Below are 27,611 nucleotides of genomic sequence, written 5' to 3' on the forward strand. Positions count from 1 at the left end.
CTGGCGTTGAATTAAAAACATTTATTTTGTTAAATATGTACAAGTTACACATAATTGTTATAAATACGACTTTTGTACAATATTGTAGTAGACTAAAAAAAATTGTATTTACAGTCTTCACTTTCAGACCTACCGCAACGCTAAAGTTACACAAATTCGGAATTTAGTCCATCTAGATTTAGACTTAATTGCAAATATATTTGTTCAAGTTGTTCCAGCTGTACGAATAGTCTATTTTTAAATGTCCGTAGTTACTAAGTCCAAAATTCCTTGGCTTCCTCAGTCTGTTGCTCCTGACGTCGTCGTAAATGGGCAGAATCGATTCTCTTTTCGGTCGGATTTCATCTAATCTGCAGTAGATATCTTGACCGGTCCTGAATTGAAAAAAACGAAATAACAGGCTCAAGGATAATCGCCAGACTCACCCGTAATCGCCGTATGAAAAGCTCAGGCTGCGATCTTTGTGGTTTCGTCCGGGCGGAACTTTCCTCCATCTATCCTTCTGTTCGTAAGCGTAGGGTAGAGAGGCGTCCTTCAAGTTGACTTCATAAGGATTCTCATCGAATTCTTCAACAGATTAACATAAGTGAATCATCTATTATTATATCTTAATTATTTTTTTCTGATAATGTAATAGGAACCCACGCGCAGCCGACGCACCGCGTGACACCTGCCGAGACAAACAAACAAGATCCAAATCGGGATATTGTTCTAAGTGAAAAGCCGTGAGTAAACAAAAACAATAGATGTATATTAAAAAATAAGACACGCGAATCTAGTCACTTAAGTATTCTAATTTTCTGCACAAAAAGTTATAAAACAACGAATAACATTTAAATTAGGTACAATTGCGGCCACGGAATTTTGGCCGTCACTTGTCATTCTATTGACATGAGATGTAAAGCGCCCCTTACGTATTCGTAACCTCACTTTCTGCTATTGCAAGTTGCAAGACTTGTCATTTTGACTGACTTGCATGAAAACGCGCTTCCTCATTGCCTGCAACAAGTCAAGCACACACATATTATAGATGTATATGCAGGAATAACGCAAAGAGATCCATTCCCGTCGGATTCAAGACAAGACTTTCTTGGATCTTCTTGAATCTTAGCTCTCGGTAAGATCTGTGCACCCTAGCGGAGGTGCGCATGTGTTGCATCACGCCTTTCATTAAATAAGCATAAACATGCCTTCCTGCACAAAATGCGATACCTTGTAAAGCTACTTTAAGTGAAGATCAAACAATGATATTTTATTAACCTAATGTTGACAAAGAAAAAGAAAGCGTAAATAGGTACGGATAATAAAATAAATAATAAATAATACGGAAAATAAAAACATAATAAATAGGTAAAGTAGGTATTAGAAACATGCAAAGAAACTAGTATTTTGTAACTGCCCCATTTGCGTCTAAAACTTTTCTTAGTCTATTGGGCATGGAAAGCCATTGATTTCTGATGTAGTCCTGAGGTAACGCGTGCCATGCATCAGTGATCGCAGCAAGGAGTTCCTGTCTATTACGATAAATTTGTCTCTGTTTTTGCAAATGCCTTACCAAAAAACCCCACATATTTTCAATCGGGTTCACATCTGTACTACGACTGGGCCAGTCGAGGACGTTTATATTTTGATCCTGGAACCATGTTGCTACCTACCCTATGAGACTTATGCACGGAGCAGTTGTCCTGCTGAAAGATAAAGTTTTGATTGGGATAAACCCTAGTCACTGAAGGGCGCATCACATTTTCCAGGATCCTAATATAAACGCCAGAGTTCAGCCGCTCTTCCACATGGAGCATTACCCCAGGACTAACAGCAGAAATCCACCCACATACGTTAACAGAAAAGCGACCGGATCGTTCGGTCGGTTCAACGTAGCGTTCATCATATCGGCTGTTTCGTGGTCTATACACCCTAACACGACCATTATGCGACGACTGGAAGACCTTTTCGTCGGAGAACACAACTCGGCTCCAAAAAGCATTATCTTTTGCTAAGTGCTCTAAAGCAAATCCAACTCTTGCCTCTTTATGCCGAGGGGTAAGGCGTATTTTCCTAGCAGCTGCGTGGTTTCGAAATTCACTATTCCGCAGACGACGACGTGAAGTTCTGACGGAGCCCAGAAAATTACTGATATTCACTGTTGCAGTAGCAGTAGTAAAAGGACTGTTTCGTATCACAGTTAAAAGTTGTTCGTCTTGATTACGTGTAGAAATTCGACTTCCCCCGGAATCTGGTCGTCGTTCCACTGTTTGATTTTGCCTCCATTTTATCGGGCTTCTTCTTATACCCAAACGTTCCGAAATTTTAGAATGTGATAGACCATCTTGGAACAGGGATATTATCTGCACTTTATTAAAATAGGGTATTGGTGCCATGTTCGCAACTATTTGAATGAAGTATGACATTGACAAATTTTTGGATGTCAATTCCAAAAGTCAATCATAATGACAATAAAGCATGGACTACATCCATTTTTTTCGAATTGACATGAAAGTGACGGCCAAAATTCCGTGGCCGCGATAGTACTATTAGCAGTCGTTAAATGAGATCTAAGGTTTTTCGGCTACAGTACTTATTTCAATACGTAAAAAATAAATAAAGAAAGGAAAATGTCAGGGTATTTTGCACATGTGAACATACGAGTATGTATACCTACATTCGGGGGTTGTTCTGCTTTTATTAGATTTTCAAAAAATATCTCAAAAATTGATTACTCACATAATAAATCTAAAACGAAACTATTTGCGGCATTTGTTTTAAATCTAGTGCAGAATTTGTTGAAGCGAAACGATGTTACAATATTCGTTGAGGAGGCGAAAATTTAATAATTAATTCTGTCATGGCTAGCAGGATCGTCCGATTTTAATTTAATAACAGCGTAAAATTTTATTAAAATTAAAAAATACATAATTATTAATAATCTAGTAGTTGATGGAGTACCACCACAATAGTAGGAGTCTTCACCTCTCAACCAGTGCGGAAATAATTTATTTAAATTCACTAGTTTGTGACGCTTTTGATAAAATAGCCAGAGCCGGAAAGCGATATTTTAATGACAATAATTCTTCTTTTGTTTTTCCTCTTTATTTCTTCAGTATCAGAAGAAACTTTTTGTCAAAGCTTTGCTTTGCTTTTTACACGTACTTTTGTTAAAAATGTAGTGTTCACAAATAATATCGACGTGTGACGTATGACAGTTGTTGTGAAATTTTACCCACTATATTAAATTCTTGGTTATTAATAGTGGTCGATTCTCCCTTCGGTAAAAAAAATATATTTTTTTATTCTGAGCGGTCGTAGATAAAATATTGTACAACACACGTGTGATAACGGATCATTAACAAACTTGTGCGATTACACAACTCGGCTTCGCCTTCTTGTGCAAATTTCACAAGCGTTTGTTAATAATGCTGTTATCCCACTTGTATCGTAAATATTTAATCAAATTGAGAACTAACAAATCCACGTCAACAACAAGTAAATTACAGCATAAAACAATAGGTAGTTTTACCTCCAAAAAATTTCAAATTTCTGTTTGTTGTTTTTGTTGTTATTATGTAACTAAGATGCGAGTGTAGACCACTACGAGTTGCTTTCATCTGAAAAAAATTAGATCCTATCGTCACCTTGATTAATTTATTATTCTATCAAATTGCGACTATTTTAAGACAATTTTAGCGATGTTAGATAAAACTTTGTGCGATGTTCGTGGGATATTACATTATTAACGCACTATGTGATTACCTCAACTCGACCTTACGACCTCGTGGGGCAATACTTCACAACACGTGCGTTAATAATGTCTATATCCTACTCATATCGTAAATAACTATTATCTGTGTCTACAGTTTAAAATCAAATCAAATGTAACCTAAAATATTGTTCCAAATTGTGAAACTAACAAAGAACAAAAAAGAAAGATTTAATGAAATGTTAAAAGTTAAATTGGTGTAATTTTATTGTTCGAGTCAAGTTTAAATTAAAAATTTTAAAATATTTTTTAATGATTTTTTTTTTAATTTGAGGAATACGATCTTTAACTGACTTTTTAACTTTTACATTAATGCGGCGTAAACGGTATTCTTAAAATTTCCGGATTCTGTATGTTCCTATGAAGTAAAGCAGACTATAAGCAGAGGAAATCATTTCAAAAGAAGTTTTAAATTTAATGTGAAAATTGTTTATAAAAACAATGTATAATTGCGTAAGTAAATTATTGTTAATTATATGTAGCAAAGTTAAAAAAAATGTAGGAAACGCGATTGAATCATATTTTGCAAATGGGAGAAAACTTGTATCTAATGACTAATGAGCATCACGTCAAAGTGACTAATCATGCCAGAGATAAGGAGTACATCAAGATATGGCAGTTTATGATGTCGTATATTTAACACAATGTCCAATTTAAAAACAAAGATGCAAAGACAGTTCTTAAGAAAATAATACAGGGGTATTTACGAGCAATAATAGGCCTAACAACGTCCCGACGCAACCAAATAAACATATTTCTCAAACCAGTAGATACCAATTGATCTTATTTTTTAATGAGTCCAAGACTGCTTTCATTAAGACAATTTTTCTAATTTGCTGTGTTAACAAAGCTGTTAACGCATTCGTTTTGAATAATTTAATAATTCATCTTTAATTGCAATTTCACTCGCGAAAAATGACAATTATGTTTAGTCTAGATTCAAATTTAGAATTTTACTTTAAATATTAACGATGAAATAAATGTGTCACCAACTGTCACAAAATTCCCTAAATTACCAAAATTGATTTTATTTGTAAAAAAAACATGTATTTAATATGCAAATTAGAAAAAATAGCATAAAAAAATTCGTTTTATAAAACTTAAGAGCACTCGTCATTTACAGGCACTCCTGCTTGCAGTTATACTTTTTCATTTTAAAATCTTAACAATTTTAATTTTTTAAAAGCAGGAAAATAAAATTAAACACAAATATATTTACATATTAACTATGTAGGCTGTCTCAGCTAAGACTTTCGAGCCTAATATCTCGGTTATTTTCCAACGGATTTTTATGAAATTTAAAATGAAGATATTTTAGACGGTGAAGAATAAAATTCCATTAATGTAATAACTCAAATCTTAAAAACGTAATTTTTACATACCTTTTTAAAATGTTGAGTCACTTAAGATTTATATCAAAAAATTGATCGTCAATAAAAAATGCTGCTAGGAGAAACTCGTCCTTGAAAGACGTCTGGTTTGCAAGAAAAAAGAAAAAAACTGTGTTAAATGTGGCTGGTAATGCAAAAACCTAGACGCGTATGAAACAAACGCGTACTATCGCCGAATTTTGGTTACCCCTCTTCGCACAGATGTGCGGGTGACAACACTTACGAAGTCAAAGACAACAACTGGACATAATTTTAAGCAAAAGCTTTTAGCAAAAACTTAAACTACCTATACTAAGGACAACGTAACATTTTATCTGCCCCGCCCATTTCATTTTCTTAGTTACCAATCAAATAGGTTGTTAAGACGATCTGATTTACACAGTAAAAATTTCTGACATTCGAATTGTCTTAATGACATTTTATTTTTTAGAACCTAAAACAATAATTTTGGACTTGACAGCAAAATTCTAACCTTAACTTTTTTACGTGGCAAATGTGATGAAAAGTCGTACAGATTGAATCTGGCTTTGATTCTGATTGGTCAATTTTAGTGGGCGGAGCAGATAAAAAGTTATAACGGCAATACTATAGCAAACGCTACTGCTAAAACTAAATGCTAAAAGCAAAAACTTACTTTTTATTCACACTGCCCAATGTAAAGGAAACATTAAATGAAAATATACTTAATTTAGAAACATTACAAAGTAATGGCTAAAAGGAGATTAATTAAAAAAAAATATACATATTTCATCTCCTTCACAGGAACTTACGAATCAATTCTTATTTTTAATACGTTTTAATTGTTGGGAATATATCAAAAAAATTTCACTGTATTCGTCCTGTCACAATGTGAGACAGCCATGACTGATCAAAATACATCTTGTCCATAAATAAAAGAAATCAACGAACAGTGTCTTTTTAGTATTTCCCATTCATTACGGTTTAAAAAATTTAAGGATCTGTTACATTCTCTTTTTGATTTAAATTTTTATTGACTTTTTTATTGAAAAGTGCACTACATTATTATCAAATACCAGAATGAAGGAAGAATCTCCCAAGTGAATAAAATTCACTTTAATCCCATATTACACACAATACACCTATTTTATTGTTTACTTGCATTTCGTAACAATATTATATGACCGTTGTCAAAAATTAACGTCAAAAATCGCTGTAATTAATTATTTGAACAATGGTTTCTTTTAATTCCATGGGAATTAATGAATTCTTTTATCAACATGAAAACAAACAGTTAAAGGTACAAAGTGTCCTATGGAATGCGAATCTATTTGATTTTTGCCGTTCTGTAGCATATCGTGGTATGTACCAAATAGAAAAACAGAGGTTATGTAAGTCCATTAATGGCAGGTTTTTAACAGATTGTTGTAAGATGAAAAGCAATTATAATATAGAAAAACTGAAGAAAACCACAAGCAAAACAACTAAGATGTCGAACTCACAACTGACGCTAAGATTTAATAATTTCACATTTTAGCTGTTGACATTATAGAGCCACACAATTCCACAGGGCGCTTGATATACCTACGTTCTTTTATAGACACTTTGTATATTTTAAATGCATGTAAACAATAATCATTTAATTTGTCCGTGTAATTTGTTATTTTGGTTGTTTTGGCTTTTTGACCTTTAAACAATCGAGAGAGAATTTCGTGACACAACTTTTAATTAAATTTATGAATTATGTAGTTTGTCGTTGAAGTTCTTATAATATTAACAATACGAGTCTCCAAGTTCTTTCTTTTCTCAAAGACTAACATTTTACAATGTTACTGTTGTAAAAAATGTCACAGAATGTTGATTATAACAACAATTATTCGGTAAATTGAGAACTACCTCAAACCTGCTCTTCACTGCAACATTTTTCGTAGTTCCTACTGACAAATTATTTAAAAAAAAATGCTTTTATTTTTCACTTGAGTATAATTGCATGATAACTCCTAGGATACGAAATACGTAAAAATGTCCATAACAACCGGAGAATAATACAAGGCGTAATAAGAATAAGCGGGCGTAATGAATTCATAACGCCCTCATCAATTCAAAATTGCAAAGATGCCAATTTTTTTTTTTTTTAAGAACACGTATAGTGTTCGAACGATATCCATCTCTCGGGCTAAAGCCCTCGAGCTGGATTCATCGTTCTCCGGGCGTAATCATCGTTGTAACGCCCTTGGTGCATAAATAGCTATTTAACCCGTGATGATAAATTAGAATAATAAAGAACAAAATGAGATTGGGAAATTAGTGATTGGCTAAACTTTTAAAATCACAATTTATGGAAAAGGATAAAAAGTGACTAAATTTCTATTGCGCTAAAAATAATTAGATCGTGTTTAAAATCACATTCATATAACTTGGTGTCGATTCATTAGCGCCAAAGTGAATAAAGAAAGTACATTTTATATCGTGGAAATCGGCTCCTTTTTTGCAGAGTGTAATTTCAGCGAAACAGGTCTTTCTAACAAATAACGAAATGGAAGTAAAAGTGCTTTCTGCTCTTAGGTGAAACTTTTATTACTTTATTATTATCATTGTAGTTTTATCGTCGTGCTGCGTGACAATAATATATTCAATGCGTGCGCGTGTGCGATAATTAACCCTCCTGTTACGGTCGTACTCGCCAGTTAAAGTCTTTGTGCTCATGCCAAGAATACATACAACCGTGAAATGAAGTTTCACCGGACAAAAATGGAACGCTGGTGTTTCTTCATTTTTTTTTCCACAGATGGTATCTCTATTGTTCGCCGAATCTCCAAGTAAAATGCATTGCTTTGTAACAAATTCACAAATTAACAATTCGCTTGCACGCGTCGTGCCTGCACAACAAAATCAAGACCAAGGAAAATTAAGCTAATTAACTGTGCAGGCGAGACCGAATGATTTCGCCGAAGAGATAAACAAGTCGCTTTAGTTTTACTCGTTTAGACTAAACTTCCTCATTAACGACCGTTGAAAAAACCCATTTACACAATAAAAAAATTACTTTCTCTGGTAATGGTCGCACACATGAGATCGACGTGTCCATCACTTTCTACCATCCGACCGGATCAATCTTTAATAATGGCGAAGCGTAACAAAATCTCCGCGTTAGGTAACAAATAAAAGTTGCATGAGCGGTTTTTGATTCGATTCTTCTTCGGCAACAGGTGGGTAGTAACAGGCGGCTATTATCACCTTTCGATTTTATAACTATTGCAAAAAGCAAGTTCTTCGAACTGTCGACGAATTATAACGCTCGATTATTATTTTTAGTTCCAGATTGAGCGTCAAAAGGAATGGGACCAGCCAGTGACATTTTTAATTTTTGCATAACAGTGTAGAAAACGTGTCATTAATGCACTTAGTTATGCGTTAAACATTTCCTGAGTGCTACTTCGCGTGGGTACTTTTACTTGCTCATTTTTACAGTGTAATTATACATTACTCGCGCATGCCGCTAACGTAACCATAACAATAAAGGGAAGGAACACGAGACGAATTAATTGCGCATTGTCTGTTATCAGATCGATTGAGAAACGTCATGTGACCATCAGGAGAGCTTTCCACCAGCAAGACTCCTGCAATTACAAAACGGTCTCGTGCGGTTGTTACCACGATAATAATCACTAATTACTTTCAAGGTGACTTCCAAGGGACAAATTACCGAACTTTTTGGACCGGAAGATCCGGTGGCTCGACTAACCTGCATCGAAGCCCCCGCCGTCGCTGTACATCCTCCTGGCCCTCGGCCGCCGCCCCCTGACTTCGTCGATGGCGGCGTAGTTGCGCTCCCGGTGCACCGGGACGTAGCAGAACGACGTCGAGTTGGCTTCCGTGGCGAACTCGTCGGCGCTGCTGGGGTCGGAGCTGACGTCGATGGAGTCCAGGTGCTCCCTGATGTAGGCGTAGTTCTCCAGGTCCCAAGGGTCGACGTAGTGCTTCAGGGACGGGGAGTCCTGGAGGGACGACTCCTCTTCGCTCCCGAAGTCGATGGAGTTCCAGTAGATGTCGTCCGATGGCATTTCGACGCTCGTCTGGAAAGCAGAATGAGACTGACGTCCGGCTCGAAGGACCGACTGGCGGGTTTGCCGTTGCGGGACGTGACAGCGGTGCTAATCGCCGGTAATGTGCATCGAGTAAGAGCTTATTTGGGCATCTGCACCTAGCTTGAATAAATTGTGCCGAACTAGGTTCAAATACTAAGAGAGTAGCGGGGCTTGCGACCTGTTGCACTGATATTGTGTAAACAGGTGTGAAACAATGCGCATTTTGTCGGGTACACGGGCTGAACAATGCAAGAATGGCGGACACAACACCGTAAAGCGGTAAAGTGTTGGGCGGTGGTCAATTGATTTGCAGTCGACTAAATTAATTACTTTCGAGGACTAAATGCATCACAAGTTAATTGTTCGTTGTTAACTTTTTCGTCTTTCTAACTGGTATAAAATCTTCAAACTTCCATGACAACAAAAATATCTTAGTTTTTCTTTCTTTGCATCTACAGGGCGTTTCAAAATTGGCGAATTCCGAATTCAGAGCGTGGTAGGGAAAGACCCAGTGGAGCTCCAAAAATACTTAGAAAAAAAAAATCGCTCTTCCTGAAGAAGAGATAAGCACTTTAATTTTGTTCAATACATAGCAGCCTTCATATCCACAGTGACAAAATATTATTCTACGTTGCTGTTCCATTTTTTTTTACTCTAAAGTAAAGCTATTTTTCGAAAAATTGTATTACGTTATTATTTTCTACAATCATCTACACCGCAAATAACAATAAACACTGAACTTTTCAGCCTGTATTTGAAGAAAGCGCAGTTCAAAGAGTGCACCTTCAGACCAATGTATCTTTGTGGGGGGAGTCCCGATTTTTTTTTATATTTCCATATTGGTGAAGTGATCCCCTACAAAGCTCTGAATTCGGAATTCGCGAATTTTGAGACACCCTGTATAAAGATGTTCTATAACTTGGTGTTGTTAAAGGAAATGTGTATGCAAATATCTTGACATACTTTTTATACGATGATATTAATTAAACAATGAAGATTAAACAAATGACGATTTAAAAATGCTGTTTAAACAGAAGAAAACAAGACATCTGCATTAATGAAACTTTTAAAAGGGACAAACAAAAATGTAGTTTTTAATTTATTATACAAATTGCATAAGATTGTCCTTCAATTTGACGTGGTTTGTTAAAACTTTCTTCATCACATCTCAGACAATACAGAGGTTATCTTGATATTTTATATTTCTTGATAAGAATATAACATTAGGTAAGCAATAGACAATCTTGTTTATTAATTCTCTAACTAAATCTCCACCTGAAATATATCTTCCTTTTAAATAACAAAAAATACTCTACTTTGACCGTTGGTACAGTATCGACCATTTTCAGATAGATTATTACAAAGTGTTCCAAAATAATTGTGGTATCGTAGTAGGTTTTGACAATTTGTGTGTTTTGAATTTTGAAGCATGTTTGAAAAGTGACTAACAAGAACCGTCAAAATGACAAGTATAAGAGAGGTTAGGTTTATCAAGCAAACAATATTAACTAAATCAGTTTGTAATGGCTTTAAATCAATTACAACTCCTTAGAACAATAAAATGTTTTCACTAGTTTTCATTGGGTAAACCCGAGGCATCATTTTACTTTCTTGTGAATTTTTGAATGTTGCCAACAGACAAAGAATGACAGTCGACAGAAATGATATTTTGACACTTGCCAGCGGCTTGGAGGTTATGTTTGGTGTAGTGTAGTGTCGAGTTATTGTCGAGAGGTGGCAAATACACCATCATTTTGGAACACTTGCAAAAAAAACGGGAAGTGTCAGAATAAAATTGACACGTTTTTACAATTTTTTCATAGTGTGAAACCTTTTTATAGGTTAGAATTATATTCAAAATTCAATGACGTTTAAAAAATATTTGAGAGGTATTGTCAAATAGACAATTAATTGACAAATGGACAAAACCAAATTTATAGGTATTAGGAAAATTTTCGGTAATTGTTCACTTTAGCTACTTCTGGAATTTTCGCGTTTTTTCTGGCTAAACAGCCTCAGGACGTCTTCCTAGATCGTTTCCCACCATTCAAACCTTGTGCAAATGCCTTTTTTTCTCTCTTGTTGTGTTTCAAGGACGCGCCAATGTCTTAGTATAACTAAAATGCAAGGAAAATTCATTTGCACAAGGTTTGAGTGGTGAAAAACGATGTAGGAGGACGCCCTGAGGCTGTCTAGCCAGAAAAAACGGGAAAATTCTAGAAGTAGCTAAAGAGAACAATGACCAAATTTTCATTTCCCGTTTTTTTTTTTGCAACCAACTGTACAAAATGGTCAACAAAAAAGAGATAACCATACTAACAGCTCTCAGTCATCGTTTTTTTCGTTCTCATTTGGAAAATATGATTCTGTCGTGTTTTGTAGTGTGGAGTAATAACCATTTTTTACATAAAATTCACAAATGTCAAAATTGACAAGTGACAGTTTACGCCATACGTTTTTAGAAATTTCATTTTCCATAGCCGCCTCTTATCTCATTTTCGTTGATCATATTGTATTATTTTAAGAAAAGTATTTCATCGTGAGTATAATTTTTTGGAGATGAGATTTTTTTAACCTGCTGTTGAGAATATTTAGGAGCATGCTTTCTTTCTAGTGTTTAATATTACTTTTTCTTTAAAACATTGAGAACAATGCCTCAAGGAACAAATTACAGTGACACATTCCAGCTTGATTTTCAATGTTATTTGACACTTTCTTTTGCTTTCTGGCGTTTAAAATGGATGGTTTATTTATTTTTGGAAAGTATCGGGTGTTCATTTAAATTTCCGCTCAAAGTTGGCATTGAAGAGTCGATTGTGAATGCACCACTCTTGTAAAAACGTAAGATTTTAACAGCTGATCCGTGATCCGTAGTGCGTTCACAATCGACTCATCAACGTCAACTTTGATCGGACATTTTAATGAACACCCGATACTTTGGGGACAATATTTTTATCACAAATATATGTATAAAAAGCCGTTTGTAAGAAAATCATAAATATCCTAAATGTTTCCGGGTTTTGAGACAATATTTGTACTCAATGAAAGCAAAATGTGAAAACGTCATTTTAAAATTAGTAATTGCAAAAAAAAAATAAAAACTTTGCCAACGTTTGAATTCCTATTAAATTCTTTGAATTACGAGAAGAGCTTTCTAGATTAATTCTAAATTAGTAGATCGTTAAGAAAAACGTCATTCTCAAAAACGGTTTCGCAAAATTAAGATAGATTTATTATTATTGTGTTTTTTTACTTGAAATTTTCAAAGTTAGTTAAATAATTTTACTTCAGGTGAACCTTGGATTTAAAACAATTTGTGAAAAATATTGATGTTAAAATTACGTCAATTTAGTCCCAAGGGGGTGAAGTGAACTGATGAAGCTAAAATATTGATTTTGCTCTAAAAAGGAAAACTAATGATCTGCCATTCTAACAACACGGCATGTTTGATCTCGGCTATCGCCTCGATAAAAAAATGCCATGCCTAATACGGAAAAAAATTACATTTCGTAACTTATTGCACAAATAGCTGTCGTGCAAAAGCTAAAGCTCGATGTTATTTTTTATTTTCAGAAATCTTTTTAACATTTTATGTTAAAAAAGAAGTCTAAGAATAGTTTGAAATCATCGATTCAAAGTCGACGTATTTCTAATATTCTTTCTTAACTTCATAAAATTTTATTGTTATGGTACTTAAACACACTCGAATGTAAGAGTGGAAAATTTTTAATTTGAAACTCTAGAAATGCGTTTGAATGCTTGAGCAGACCACCATTACGTTTTATCTTTATTAAGAATCTCCCAAAATTTTGTAACAACTATATTATTTTCCATTAACACAACAGAAAATTTTATAACAAAGTAATGAAATAACCATTTTATAAAACAAATGAATAAAAACAGAAAACATTTTATATTTTTGAATGTTCGTGATATTATCTTTCAACTTTCGTTACTTCCTATATTTTTTCCATTACCAGTTAAATAAATTTTGGTATCAGTTGATCTACTAGATTGCAAAACTTTCAAAAAAAAAAAAATGTTCAATAACATTACACCGATAGATTGTTACAAAAACTATTGGCATAGGATATTTATCACATTTGAGATTTTATCACGACTCTTAAAGACTAAAAAAAATCTAAAATGTGCTCATTCCGGCCAAAACAAAAAAGGAAAGGAATTTGAAAGTCGTCATAATATGTCAAACTGTTTCCATATACATATGTAAATAATTGTATACATCGATACTTACAGCAGTAATATGGAAACATTTTTTTTATAATTCTTTTATAAATAATCGCGATTAAAAATTGAATTTTATTAACCAACGAACCAGTCTGATTCCAAACTGTGATTATGATTGAATTCTTTTTTTAATCCTGGATCGCACCCAAAAAAATGAGATCAAACTGATCATCAGTTTGATCACATTTCGCTAACACTGCTATAGATGGTAAATGCGTTCGCGATGCGTTCCCACGATTGTTTATGTAAATCCATTGTCGTACAAGCAATTCACGATTGTGATCGCATTTACTCCAGAAAACTAGCTCACATCTCGTTACCTTTACAAGAAAATGCTCGCCGACAACATTGCGAAATAATCGTTACGCCGCATCTGCCCGATCTGATTTCACTAGATTTTTTCTAACTTACCGGGCTGAAGGGTAGACTCTGCAAAGAGCACTGCACTCGTTTAGTCCAGCGAATTCACTATCAGCGGCACACTTTGAGTCCCTTCACTTTCCACCAGGGAAGTGCAAGTGTTTCTGCATTTTTACCGGCGAAATAATCGTCGGTAGTAGTAGTAGTGAGCGAATGGTTATGGGCGTTCTGATAGTAGGTAACCGTGGAGAAAGCAACGCTACTCGACGGATCCCACCTCGAGGTACGCCCGATGATAATTGCCTGGATTTCTCTAAACCTCGAGGGTGTGTTGGATGGATATCGAGGCTGAAAGCATTAATCAGATTCGGGGATTTATCCAAATTGCGAATAGCAAAATGGAAATTCATAATGGATCGGTGTAATTGTGTCGTGGAGATCCAGAAGAAATTTTCGTTTAATGAAAGTTTTAATTGTCTATAGCTACGATTAACTTTCACCAAAATGAGTCTGTAGACGAATTATGGCCAAGCATTCAATGTCACGGTTACAGTGTTTGCATTAATTTATTTGAAAATTACTTATTTTGCATTTTAATTAAAATCTTTGCACCACGGCTCGTTAAAGTCTTGTGCTCAATATCCATTCCACTTTTCCCATATTGACATTGTCGAAAACAGTAAAGATCCTTGGAGAAACGTCAACATCGGGACGATTCTTCTAAGGTAAAAATCGTTTGCTTTGCCGAGTATAATGATGATTAAACATTTGTATTTGGAATTGTATGTTAATTAGCGCTTTTAACTTAATAAGGTGTGCATTATTGTCTTGGAAGTCATTTATTTATCAATGAAAATCTTATAGAATGAGTACAATTATTAAATGTGCTAATTTTATATTTGCCTAATTATGTATTTACTTACTGGTAATCGTTGAGTCGTTGAGATGATGAGATGAGGGGTTAGATTACAAGATTACAAGAGTGGATATGATCATGAGAAAAAAATAAGTATCTTCGGTAATAATTATCGGTAGGGATCACAGACCATAATTTTGAGAAAATTGGCATCTCAAGGTAATGTCTTGTTGCCCAACTACCTAAACTATCGCCTACGGTGTATTATTCCATGTTTTCAATGTCAGACGCGTGGACGCTACTTACGATCGTAATTACTACTTTGCCTTTATAGTATTTAATTTACATTTGAAACAATGTTGCAGTTTTCCTCAAAATACACTTACACTTCAATGACATCTAACTTCTTTCATTTTTTGTTAAACTGCAAAAAATAATTGGAAAATCTAAATATGTACCGAGTCGTTGTATTTGAGGTATTTAGTCAACTTAAAAATTGTTGTTCTTATTTTGTACAAAGTCTAATTGCTGACAATTTCATTATTTAATATTTATTATGATGGAATGGGCATCAAGAAGTTGTCATGAAATATTTTAGAGGGGAAATAGTGCCTGCTTAAAATCTACATTAGCAAGAACTATGAAAATGGAATATCTTTTGATGAAGAAAATAAAACAGCTAGATCAACACGTTCTAGTCAGGGCCGTGCTAAGCAAGTGTATGAGGTGTCCCTCACGGGGGTGTCCCAAAATCAAGAGCAGTCAAAAGCAAAAACAATGTAATTTATAATTATACAGGCTGTCTTAAAAAAACGGCCCAGGCTATAACTTTGCTATTGATGACCCAAATGAAAAAAATGATAGAGGAAACAAAATGGTTCTAAAAACACTACAAGCCTGAGAGAGCATATAATTTTTATACCATCTACCCATTTATGGGCAATGGGCAATTTTTATTTTTCAAAAGGTAACTTATAATTTTTTTTCGTCCTTATAACATAAATAACTATTTTAGGCACCCTTAATGAAAAAGGTAATTTTACGTACTCACAAGCGAACGAAAAGTAACCCTTTTTCGGGCGCTGACCGTGGCGCCGTCTGTTGGTCTGTTTAGTTAGTTGGCTATTACTCGTGAGGATATTTTGTGTCACGAGCCGCAGGCGAGCGTCTTAATTCATTCGAGCGAACAATAACCATTATCCGCGAATAGAATACTATACTTTTTCTACTACTATGAAGAAGAATTGAATAATAAGTTTTATTATTAGACAAACTAAAACTGACGTTTGTAAATGACATTTTAAAATTATTACTTCGTATACTTGATACCGTTGGATTAAAATTTGCGATTGGACTTCATAAACTAGTTGCCATTTGTAGTGAATTTTGAAATTATTCTTCAACGGGCCGTGGGTAATGAATGGATCCTGTTACCCAATTAAAAACACTCTCATAATTACTGTGTTATCCAATAGGAGTAGAAAAAGAATATTTTCAAATTGTTTCTAATATTAACCGCAATAAATTCATCACAGAAATTGATTATTTAGATAAGTTTGTAAATTTTACTTTTGTTTTGTATTTTTGTAAAAAATAAGTGCAAGCAATTGCTTTGAACGATTGTTGTAAATATTGACAAAATGTCGCCAAATTCTTTGTCTGCAGACGGATTTGAAATGTGTAGAAATATAATGTTTATTTCAAAATAAGATAATTAATTTTTTATCCACTGAAAAGAAAGTAATAGAGAGTAGATAGATATTTTATTCCAAATTTAAAACAAAAACAAAAAAAAAATCCATAAACTTCAGTTTACTACTTAAAGAGAAAATTATAATTTTTTATGTTAATTTAAAAAAAGTGGAATTAAAAATTTTAGTTACTTATTTAACGGATAACAAAAAAAAAATTGAATAACGACAACAGTGAAGATTGCTTACTAGAAAAAATTAATATAACGTATACATGATTGATTTTCATATTTAACGGTGTCAACATCTTATGGACGTAATTAAAATCAAGATTACAGCTTTTGAGATGTGAAGCCTCTCTCACCTCTCTCTTTAATTCTTATTTTATTCCCGGTCAAATTATTATATCATCAAGCAGTTGAGCGTAACGATTTGCTCTTTATACAAAACCCATCGCTTTGTGGAAACTATGGAAGATGAGGTAATAAGAGACATTTGCGCTAAATAACAAAAAATATAATTGTTCAGTAATCTATTAATGCTAAAAAGTAGTCCTCGGAAGCGAGGAATCACACCCACAAGTTTTTAGTATTATTTAGTATTATTAAAATGTGATAAACAGGGTGTATTTTTAAAATGTGCAGAAATTTGACCCACAAGGTTGTGAGACAACGTAAAAGCAATTAAAAAAAATTGTAGCTCAAAAAATAAATGTCATTTTATTTTTTGACATAGAATTTTTTAATTACAATTACAAGCTGCGAAAGTTTACTTTTAGGTGCGCGGTGTTTTTAAATTACCGAGGCGAAACGTGGCGTAGCCGAGGTGATTTCAAAACTCCAAGCACCTGAAAGAGCTTTCGCAGCGTGTAATGTATTAAACTTTTCATTCTCCCATCGCCATTTTCAATAAAATACAATGATTCAGTGATTATAATAAAATTAGTATAAGGCAGCTTGTTGTTAACGTTACTCTAGTAACAATACAAAAACATCATTTTATGACATTTATCAAATATCGTTGAATACTTGGTCAGGTCAGTTTAAAATGAATTTTATTGAAGCAGCTGCATACGTATATTGCGTGCAGAAATGTGTTGCCGGACAAATCCAAAAACCAGTATGTACAATCAAGCTTATGAAATGAAAATTTCATTAAATGGTGTGCAACGAATGATGTTTTTGACATTTTTCCTTATCTGTCGTCCAGAGCCCGAAAGTTTTTCATAGGTACTTATCAACCGATGACCTAGCATGTTTTACTTTCGCTTTCGATTGCCTTATCAAAATAGAAAGTTACACTTTCGTAGGGGGGAGAATGAAAATATTTTTTCCGAGTTCTACATGAACCCAGTAGCTCGTGGTTGCGCATTTCAATAACACCCTGTATATTTGGATTCAGTTTATTTTTTTTATTCATTATAGGTGCTTCCATGTAAGATAATAGTATATTATGATACAAGTTCGGTAAGTACCTTATTATAACAGATTGAAAAAAAGTTGGAGAAACGAGACTCGATCGGTCGAGTTCCTCTAGTTTTGAAGATCTGTTACAAGCATTTAACGATTATAATATTTTTTGCGATATCCATTTGACTTAAAAATAAAAACTACTGTTATACTTGTCAGAAAACTTCGATTTATTCTCAGAATTGATAAGTATAACATTGATATAGATATATTTTACTAAATTAGTTCAATTAAGCAATTTTTACTTTTTTACAACGATTTGACTAAACGTTGTGTGAAATTTCACCAGAATAACACCAAAATGGACATCAAATGGAAAACTACTCGATCAAAAAATTACTTTGTATGCTGCGTTTTCAATGAAGATGTTTCTAAGAGAATATGTGTCACATGATCCCTATTCAACGTTTTAATTGGCTAAAATTGGCTAGTAAGAAGATATCACATAGATAATATAAAACAAAAGAATCTATCATCTTATTTCGATCCGTTTCTAACGGTAACGACATTTGTGAAATTTGACTGCTAAAAATGTTTCTTCAAATGCGCTGAAAAAAGATGTACGTTGGGAAACGTTGGTGATGTTAGGCATCAATCAGTAAATCGGTCGCAAAAACTATGGTTATCAAAAAGCAGAGCCAGTGTATTATGAATATACATATACATATACATATCTTATTTATTCATTCATGATATACGAGTAATAGTCGATGATACGACTCGTGAAACCAAAACAGCACATTCAGCTCGTCCATCGAACTCGTTGAATCCATAGCTCGGTTTCACTTTTAGATATAATCGTACCTACCATCATACTCGTATTGTAGCTGACAATACTTTTTGAACCATTCGACAAAGAGATTTTTATCCATCCAACCGTGAGTTGGACAGCATATCCTGTTTTAGTGTAGTCATGTGTTGTGAATTCGACTGAACCATTATTGTGTTCCGGTGATTATTATTATACATAGGGGAAGCAGTCTGCTGATCCTACGATTGAATTAATTTTACCTGCGCCGGCAACCACAAGCTACTCGTTTATTTCTGTAATACAATTTCAACTTCTTTTGCATCGTAGTATCACAAATATATGATATCATCAGCATCGAGTTACATACATATTTTCTTTTTTATAGAATCGTTGTCCATTATGGCAAAATGTCTTTATTATAAATGAATCTGCCGATTTAACTTAATGATCAGTAACTTTCCCTTTGTAAGTGTGATTCCAAGTGATATTTTTTATTTATTACATTTATTTTTGTTTCAATCGATATAATTTTACACAATACATAGTTACCAAAGGTTTCCTCTCTTGTTAAGCTCTCACAAAAATTTAGGGTCGTAAGTTGCTAAATGGTAAAAATTTCTTGGTAGTGTTAGTGTCACCGGAAACACTCTTCTGCGTCAGAAGTAGATTGGTTCCGGTTCTTAATAATAATAATTAATAAGTAATCGAATACATATTCTTTATTCATCATCTCTTAAAAACATCAAAGAATAAACTTTAATATGTTTGATCAATTGTATATTGAAAATTTAATAAAATTATCGGTAATAGTAATAGCCGCCTTGGTCGTCGTCGTCCCCGTCATCTTTTCCACGCTCTATCGTGTCCATATCGAGACCCAAGATGTCGTCGGTGAAGAAGTCAAAATCAATTGACTTTATAATTGGATGAAAAATAAAATTAATTGGTGATAATGGTGCCTAAATCGTAAATAAAAAATGTATCATTGCTAAGTAGTAACAAATAACGAAGAAAAAGAGAAAAAATAGTTAAATGAGGTCAGAATATACAGGCTGTTTCAGAATAGTCTCCCCAGAGAAAAAGGGAGTATTTGGGTAAATGTGGTAATCTGCATTTTAAATTAAAAAAGTCCTATCTCAAGCGCTAATCGAGAAAAGACATCCTAAACTTGATCAGTAAGAGTTGAGCACCTCTCCGATTTTTTAGTAACATCTGAGGACGAGCTTCTGGGATTGGTGAAATTGAAAATTTTATGTAAGCTATAGGAAAATTTATTTTAGTCATCTTGAAGTCTCTTTTGCTGTCACCACATATGGGGAGGCAGTTCTGGGACAGGCTGTATAATAGAATATCTAGGCTTGTCATTAGTTTTGTTTTGTCTAGGTATGCCCAATATTAATAAATAATTATTTTTAGAAAACCATTTGGTAAGATTCTGTAAAGTAGATCCTGATACTCCATTTCAATTTCTATTGGGTGATTCAAAATGATTGTGGATAATTATGGCAACTACATATGTACGAAAATTGATGTGGCAACTGTGTGGGTGGGGTAGAGTTGACATTTGTATGACATAATCGTACATTTGATTTTTTTTATACCATTGCACATTGGTTTGACAATTTTTAAAATTGCGCGACTATGAACTATCAAAGAAATCCTACCCACACAGTTGCCACATAAATTTTCTTACATAGTTGTCATACTTATCCACAATAATTCTGAATCACCCAATATTTTGGACAACCATTCCTCCGTGCGATCAACAATTACTTACTTAAATAAGGGGCGGCTATGACTTTGACAATATCAGATTTTTCGTATCTTTGCAAACTCAGCTAATAAATGTCAAACAACTGTCACGATGAATCAAATTTTAACGCAAAAATGGTTTTTACTTCTAAACATAAAAGATTCATCATTGAATCTTACTTTGGTAATGGTGTTTTCAATAACGGAGGATGGACATACAGCGCTGTTGCCTATTTGGCCGAGTTTCGGCAAAATTTTCCAAATTTAAATTGAAACAGGTATATGCAACCAAAAATACAGAGCATCTGAACCGAGCATCTGAATCTCAAGTAGATTTAGACATACGTCCAAAATCTCAAAGGCTTCTTTGATCTAATTAATTGTTGATGCTGTCTTTGCCCCACATACTTTGCACCAAATGCAATCGAGAAAAGTTGTTTTCTCTTTTCTATGCACCTCGAAGGAAATATTTTCATGGAAGTTCAGTACCGCCTTTATAAGCCTAGCAACTAATGAAAAGACCGTGATTTAACTTAACAACTGCAATGTACCCCGTGACTTCTGACGTTTTCAGCGAAGTGGATTTTCTTCACTAGATTAAATGATTAAGTAAAAACTCTAAAGATATAAATCAAAGGCGGCGTGCTAAGAACTGCAGTGTCTGATGCAATATCTAGTGACTCCCATGATTTTCCTGTTCTTTTCACTCCTCTAATGTCTCTGACACAGTTTCACCTAATTTCTCAGAACCTTATGTTTCTTTCATTGAGCCGAGCCGCACGTTTAAAAGAAACGAGAAAATGCATTCTGAAGTTTTAACTTTCACTCAAAAAAATTCTTCTCTAGAAAAAGTTTGAGAAAAGATAGATGAGAAACTAAAAGAAGAAAGACAGAAGCTGTCAAAGAAGCAGGGATTTCAAAAAATAATGATTATGATAGATAATTTTTATCTCGGTCTTTGGCGGGTAATTTAGATCACAAACATGTGGACGGATTTTGATGAATTTGACAACTTGTCAAAACGAAACGTCAAACTAATTTTAAGGATTTTCAGCCATTTGGAGCCTTTGGGGGGGTTCGTCGAACAAAAAAACGTTGTATTCAACTCGTTCTTGTGTAATTTGCGCTTTTTTTGGCACTCCTGGACCTTTAAAACTCTCGTTTCACTCGAGTTTTAAACTGGCCCATTTATGCCAAAAAAGCCCAAATTACACACGAACTCGTTAAATAAATAACTATTTTTGTTCGACACTGTCAGAATTTGAGAATTTTCTCCTATGTGAACGGATTTTGATAAATGTCACAACTTGTCAAAATGAAACGTCAAGCTAATTTTAAAGGTTTTAAGCGATTTGGAGCCTTTAAGGGGCTCGTCGAACAAAAAAACGTTGTATTCAACTCGTTCGTGTGTAAATTGGGCCTTTTTTGGCACTCGTGGGCCTTTAAAACGCTCGTTTCACTCACGTTTTAAAGTGGCCCACGCGTGCCAAAAAAGGCCCAATTTACACAATTGATGAAACGTACAAAAATAAAAGGAGCTATGTACAATTTACAAAAATTGTCTATGTTCAATGCACAGATAACCCCATAAAATTCAAGGAATTCAGATCGTAATTGTTTTTACGTTTTTGTTGATTATCTCGCAAACTAAGCGTTTTTGACCCCATATGTATTAAGAGTTTTATACTTATTTTTGATCATAGAATCTGCCCTGAAAGTTTGTCGGTCGAATTCGGATACACCCTGTACAACGTGACAAATTTTATTTAACTCTTTTAACAGTTTCTAAAATTCGTAGTGACGCTCATTCACATTCATTCTTTCGTTCTATACTTCTTGTTTCACAAAAAATTTGACAGCTACGTCGTATGTCAATAGAAGCAAAAGCAAGCACCGGACCACTTGACGACATTTCTTTTTGAACACACGTTACTTTAAAATCCATCACCAAAAGGAAACTCTAACCAATATTTGATATGACACAAAATAATAGAAAGCGTGAGGACCATTGGTTTGTTTTCCCGCTAAGCAAGCACATTATTTGTATTCTAACGCCTTACCTAATTCAAACACAAAAGACATACTTACATCAGGCATAAAACTGAAATCCCTTTCCCCGAACTGTTCCGGTATTACGTCGGCATGCAACAAAGTGGCCAAACACCTGAATATTTGTTCGTTACTGACTTGTTCTCCCGTCGTGGTTATGGCTTCGATAAAGTCTTCTCTTGGCATGTCGTCACTTTTATATTCATCTGTGAACGTCGTGATTGTTTCGAAAGCCTCCTCCACATTGTCGATCGCATAACCGTACGCCGGTTTGTGGTTGATAAACAATTTAACAAACTCACAGAAAGTCACCTTATCCTTCAATATTCCGTTGTCATCAAATTCTTTGTAACGGAGGTCCGTCAAGAGATTCTCGATCTGACGACAAATCAAACTCTACCACCACCTCCCACTAGATCGCGACGTTTACCTCATACTCTGAAGGATAGTATCCGCAGGCCCTCATCAAATCAGGTAGTTCCCCTATATTTATGCAATTGCTAACAACCCTGGGGGCACAGATCTGCTCGCCTTGCTGCAGGATTTGCATGTAATAGAAGAGATCTCGCATTTCCTGGTAGAGAAATCCGCTTCTTCCCCCTTCTATCAGACAATAGAAAGGTTGCAATTCCACGCCCCCTAAAATGTGCATCGTTTCGACGCTCCTGAAAGTTGGAGTGTTGAAGAGGAATAATAAATAAGGAAGAAAATGGTAAATACGCGATCTTCACTTTCCACATGAACACGGTTCTGTCGTTTTTGCCAAAAGTAAAGACATATTTCCCGTCGAAAGAGATTCGAAAGTCTACAAGCTGAATTGTCTGAATTATAGCAAGATTCACAATTTACGCAATTTACTTCTTCAGGGTGCCCAAGACAACCGACGTATTTGAATGGGTTGCCATCAATTGACATCAGTTGAATTCCAATTTGTTTCTTCGTCATGAAGATGAGGTACTTCTTGTTGGATCTTGGAAGAAACTACAATCATAAGTCAGTACTTTTTTAAGGCTTCCCATAATTTCTATGTATTTACCTCCATTTTAGAAACAGGACTGTCCCTGAAACACCCATAAGCCGGTCCTAAATAAACCGACGTACACATCATAGTCTTGGTACTAATCGTTTTGTATTTGTGCTGAAGCAAAGATGAGAAAACAACAGATTTCTTGGTTGCTACCAGTCGTACCTTGTCATCAGCAACCAGAAAATATCCACACTTGCTAAATTTCCTTCTTGGATATGGAATAAAATAAATCGGAATGTCTTTCTGCTCTATTCGATCCCTCGTAGAAATATCGAGCTCTTCTTCACTGTAAGAAACAAAATAAAATCGTGTTGCAACAAGTACTGATGGTGTAGATACTTGGCCGCGATGTCCGTGTACTTGATAAGATGTCGATCTTTCCCGATTGTGTAAAGACCGTAAGGTTCTTCATCTAGAAAGAGGATATTGCAAACTTCTTTGTAGTGCGACCTGACCTTCCCTTTGAAGACCCAGTCTTCGCTCTCCGTGTCGTAATAAAATCCGAAAATTGTCATGTTCGAGTCCTGGAACAACAACTTACCATTTGGAAGTCAATACAGAGAGAGAGCCTCACGTAATACGCCATCTGGAGGCAACTCTGCGAAAATGCGATCTTGACCACTTTATTGGTACTGAATCTGAAGGGTTCTACGTAAATCTGGGCCAACACAGCCGGCTGCAACAGCCAGAGCTCTCCGTTAGATCTGCCGCAAGCTAGATGAAGACCTGAAATCCCAAAATCTTTATTTGTTTATTACTCAAGTTCCGGGTGCAACATTGAGCGGAGTATTTCACAGCTGTCACTACTACGTCGCTCTCGGTTTCTGGTAGAACCGTCGAGATGACTTCTTCGTGGGTGCGGTAGTTGTGGATCACGATTCTACCCTTCGCGTAAGCGACTATAAGATAAGGCCTTGAAAGGAGTTGATTATTGGAGTTCTTAAACTAGAACGCACATTTCGTCGTGGACGTCGATCGCAGCGACACAGCTGTCCGCTGTGGGAAAAAGCTGAACGAATTCTTGTCGGGCAAAATTCATCACATAGATCATTCCATCTGTAGTCGCTACAAATAGAAGAAGTCACTCTAGAAGCTGTCGCATCGTAGATTTGTAATTAAGTGTAAAGGGACGGCCACGTGATCTGCGCCCAAAACCAATTTGTGTGGTCGAGTCCATTCGTCGGAAAATAGGGGAGATTTGTCAGAAAGTTGTTTACATGTTCATTTTATAGTGCAATTTTATTTATGATTTTGCTTTATACGCTTACCAATTCATCCAAGACTTCAAATCTGCTTTCTCGAGACAACTGAAGATAATTTTACAGTGTTTTCGTAAGTACAAAAAAATAATAGGAAAATTAATTTTATAACCTCACTTTCAATAACAATTGATTTGTAAATGAAATGAAATGAAAACTTAACTAACACCACTGGAATTTTGTAGGTTTTTTTAGCAGTTGATTGGAATGGCTTCGCATCAAACTTTTGGGCAGCATGGGAAAATTTTACACAGTCGAGCTCGCGAAATTATCGCCAACGTTATCGCATTTATAAAACACAAATCAGAGTGTGTTCTGTGTTAGAAAAAATTAGGAGTTATAAAATTTAATAAAAAGTTGATGTTACGTGTAATACTTTTATCCACAATTCTGCATGCAGAAATTAGGTATTATCTTAGTATTATAAAATAATAATGCTAGACTTCGCCCTCAAATCTGACAAAAATTCCTCAAACGTTTTATTCTACGGTGACAATTTCCCATTACATGATGCGCCACTGTCGTGGTTCCCAGTGATTCTCATTGTCCCTACGCCACTGACGTGTTAAAGGCCGCGCAAGCTAAGCTCCGCCCCAGGTCCTTTACAATTTAATACGACTCTAGACCACACTCACTTATGAAAAAATCTCTCGTCACAAAAGGACGTTTCTCCAGAGTGGCATCTTTTGGTATCTTTGACAGTATCAAAACTTCGTATTTTTCTGAGCGATCTATGACGCAACCCGGAATAATTCCGGCTTCTGCCTCGTCGTCGTCGTCGTCTGAGCCCGGGGAAGTGTCGAATTCGTACACGCGCGGGTTGAGCTTGAAACTGATCGAACGGATGGGTTTGGTTATGGTCCTCCTGTACCAATAAAGGAGTTTCAAGCGCTTGTCGAAGAACATTATTGTGGCGTTTGTGTCTCCCGTTGCAACTATCCTGAAATTGCACTTAAATAATGTTTTGTCGATTTCTGGTACTCCAACCAAGCAGTTGCTCTGTTGGTCACCAGGTTCTTATTGCCAAAAATGTCTACTCGTCCGTGGATGTGATGCAATTGATGAAATTCTTGCTCGTCTTGATGCACTTGACGTACATCTTCTCGTTATCTATTTCCTCTTTGACGTAGTTCTTGGCGTAGATAGTGTTGCCGAATACCAAGATGCACCCCTTTGAAGTGCTGACAAAACACTCGTGGCAGAAATCGACGTAAGTACCATCGGTGTAATGACCGATACCGCTTGTCAGAGGGCTTTTGGGACTGGAAGTCTGTGACAATTTTTTATTTTCGTAGTCCCAAGAGAAGAACAAGACGGCTTTCTCGTACACAATCATAAAGTGTTGGTCGTTGTTGGGGTGAAATTCGATAGCTTTTGGAGCCCCCAAGTCGCGCTCGTCGGTGTAAGTGTCTACAGAAGTGGATTAAAGACTGACGTATTTTGTCTGATTTGAGTACCGTTGGGTTTTTCGTTCCCGAAAGTCCACAACCAAAAGTCGATCTGGTTTTGGTTTTCGTTGCTAATGGTTATCAAGAGGCGAGCATTTGGGCTCATACTGACGAGGTACAAGTCGGACCCGGCCGGTGGGTGGTTGAATATTGTCCAAACGATGGCGCTGGAAGAAGAATTATGACTGGTAGACCAAAACAACTTGGATGAGTTTTACTAAGTGAAGGTGTCCCAAATCATGATGACATTGTCTTTGCCGTTGTCAGCGGTCACCAGCCATCTCCCACTTTTGTCAACAGAAACGCTCGTGATTTTACTTTGCTGAAAAATAACACTTGAAGGGTTCTTTGTCACAGTACGTACTCACATGTCCCCTGAAATGAACCATCTTCTTGGTACAGTAGTTGTACAAGATGCCCACGTTGCTAGCGGTGTAAAATATTTCTCGGCGGTCATCGATTGTTAGATTGATTAGAGGGACGGTAATTTCGAAACCGAAAGTCCATTCCATTTCCTGAATCAGGAGCGAGTTTAGACCAAGTTAGTTATGCAAAAAGGACTGACGAAAGGGTTGAGGAGCGGGTTGTATTTGGCGTCTTTGAGGACATTGTCCGGTCCAACTTCGTTGCTGTCGTTGATTAAGCAGTTCAGCAATGGAAAGTCTATGTCGGGGCTCTGAAACCATTGTTTTTCAGCTGGTGAATACCGCGACTTTCGTTCGTTGCCGTCGGCGTAGTTTAACATGATAAACTTGGAAAATGAAAAGTGTAGATATTGATAAAAGTCAGTTTTGCTGAGTAAACTAGATCTTCAAAGTATTTTCAGAACAAAATCGTAAATAGTAAAAGAGTCCTGTCGCTAGGGGGTTTGTGGTGGTTTGCTCTACAAAGTGTGGTAGAGAAATTATATTGAGTAGACTTAAAAACACAAATATATCCACTTTCTGTCCCGGGGACTGTACGGATGTGAAAGTGCAAAAAAGAGTATTTTTGCCAATAACACTTTATAAATTGCTCCGAGGGTAAAAAAAGAATCAGACTAATCTTGTTGCTTATTAAATTTTGAACAAAATCGCTTCTATAAAATTGTCAAGGAATAAACAACTGACCACAGTACTTTCAGTATTGCACGTTAGTCATGCCAGGATAGAAGCCTTAAGGCTTCTAAGGACTTTTCTCGTTAACGGTTAAGTTAACCGAAGACGCTAGAGTTATCTTCTTCTGAAATTTTTAAAGAAACCATGAAATTTTTAAAGGAACCCTCCAGAGACCCAGAAGTTATCAAAAATAGTTTCTTCGAAAATCCGTCCTATTGCTTGTACAGAAAAATAATTATTTCTTTAACATTACAATTTATAATTCACAAAACATTATTTTCAACGTTACAGTTGTTTTTCAAGAATTCGCTGTAATAGCTACTGGTAAAAGTGGTAAAACAGTTGGCATAAAGGGGAAAATAATTCGCAGCCAAGCACGTGAAATAATCGCAAGCGTGCTGGAATTACTAAAA

General features: G+C 35.4%; 2 protein-coding genes across 2 annotated transcripts; both read right to left on the bottom strand.

The window, feature by feature from the left end:
• Positions 1 to 6: 6 nt before the first annotated feature.
• On the bottom strand, positions 7 to 14,050 carry LOC138126255 (uncharacterized). Its single transcript, XM_069041975.1, has 4 exons — positions 13,851 to 14,050; positions 8,849 to 9,179; positions 426 to 567; positions 7 to 374 (listed from the first exon to the last, which is right to left on the bottom strand). The coding sequence occupies exons 2-4, from the start codon at positions 9,165 to 9,167 to the stop codon at positions 185 to 187; spliced, it is 651 nt and encodes a 216-aa protein (XP_068898076.1). The 5' UTR covers positions 9,168 to 9,179; positions 13,851 to 14,050; the 3' UTR covers positions 7 to 184.
• Positions 14,051 to 19,267: 5,217 nt separating this feature from the next.
• Positions 19,268 to 26,923, bottom strand: LOC138126455 (cilia- and flagella-associated protein 251-like). The gene is made up of 17 exons (XM_069042226.1): positions 26,667 to 26,923; positions 26,470 to 26,616; positions 26,320 to 26,423; positions 26,111 to 26,268; positions 25,691 to 26,063; positions 25,289 to 25,593; positions 24,351 to 24,459; positions 24,171 to 24,307; positions 23,969 to 24,120; positions 23,734 to 23,918; positions 23,557 to 23,680; positions 23,404 to 23,505; positions 23,226 to 23,348; positions 23,088 to 23,179; positions 22,798 to 23,032; positions 22,407 to 22,745; positions 19,268 to 19,480 (listed from the first exon to the last, which is right to left on the bottom strand). Exons 1-17 carry the CDS (start codon positions 26,844 to 26,846, stop codon positions 19,364 to 19,366), a joined length of 2,982 nt encoding a protein of 993 aa, XP_068898327.1. The 5' UTR covers positions 26,847 to 26,923; the 3' UTR covers positions 19,268 to 19,363.
• Positions 26,924 to 27,611: the final 688 nt, after the last annotated feature.

Source organism: Tenebrio molitor, chromosome 3 (assembly GCF_963966145.1).
Source record: "Tenebrio molitor chromosome 3, icTenMoli1.1, whole genome shotgun sequence".
NCBI classification, from domain to species: domain Eukaryota; kingdom Metazoa; phylum Arthropoda; class Insecta; order Coleoptera; family Tenebrionidae; genus Tenebrio; species Tenebrio molitor.

Excerpts from the sequence above, each read along its gene's own strand:
- LOC138126255 (XM_069041975.1), bottom strand. The coding sequence starts at position 9,167 with ATGCCATCGGACGACATCTACTGGAACTCCATCGACTTCGGGAGCGAA. Across the intron at positions 568-8,848 it reads CGGCGGGGGCTTCGATGCAG|AATTCGATGAGAATCCTTAT; the intron begins GTTAGTCGAGCC and ends AATCTGTTGAAG. Across the intron at positions 375-425 it reads TTTTCATACGGCGATTACGG|GACCGGTCAAGATATCTACT; the intron begins GTGAGTCTGGCG and ends TTTTCAATTCAG.
- LOC138126455 (XM_069042226.1), bottom strand. The coding sequence starts at position 26,846 with ATGTTAAACTACGCCGACGGCAACGAACGAAAGTCGCGGTATTCACCA. Across the intron at positions 24,460-25,288 it reads GACGAGAGATTTTTTCATAA|CGACTACAGATGGAATGATC; the intron begins GTGAGTGTGGTC and ends TTCTATTTGTAG. Across the intron at positions 23,180-23,225 it reads GTCTTGGGCACCCTGAAGAA|CTTGTAGACTTTCGAATCTC; the intron begins GTAAATTGCGTA and ends CAGACAATTCAG.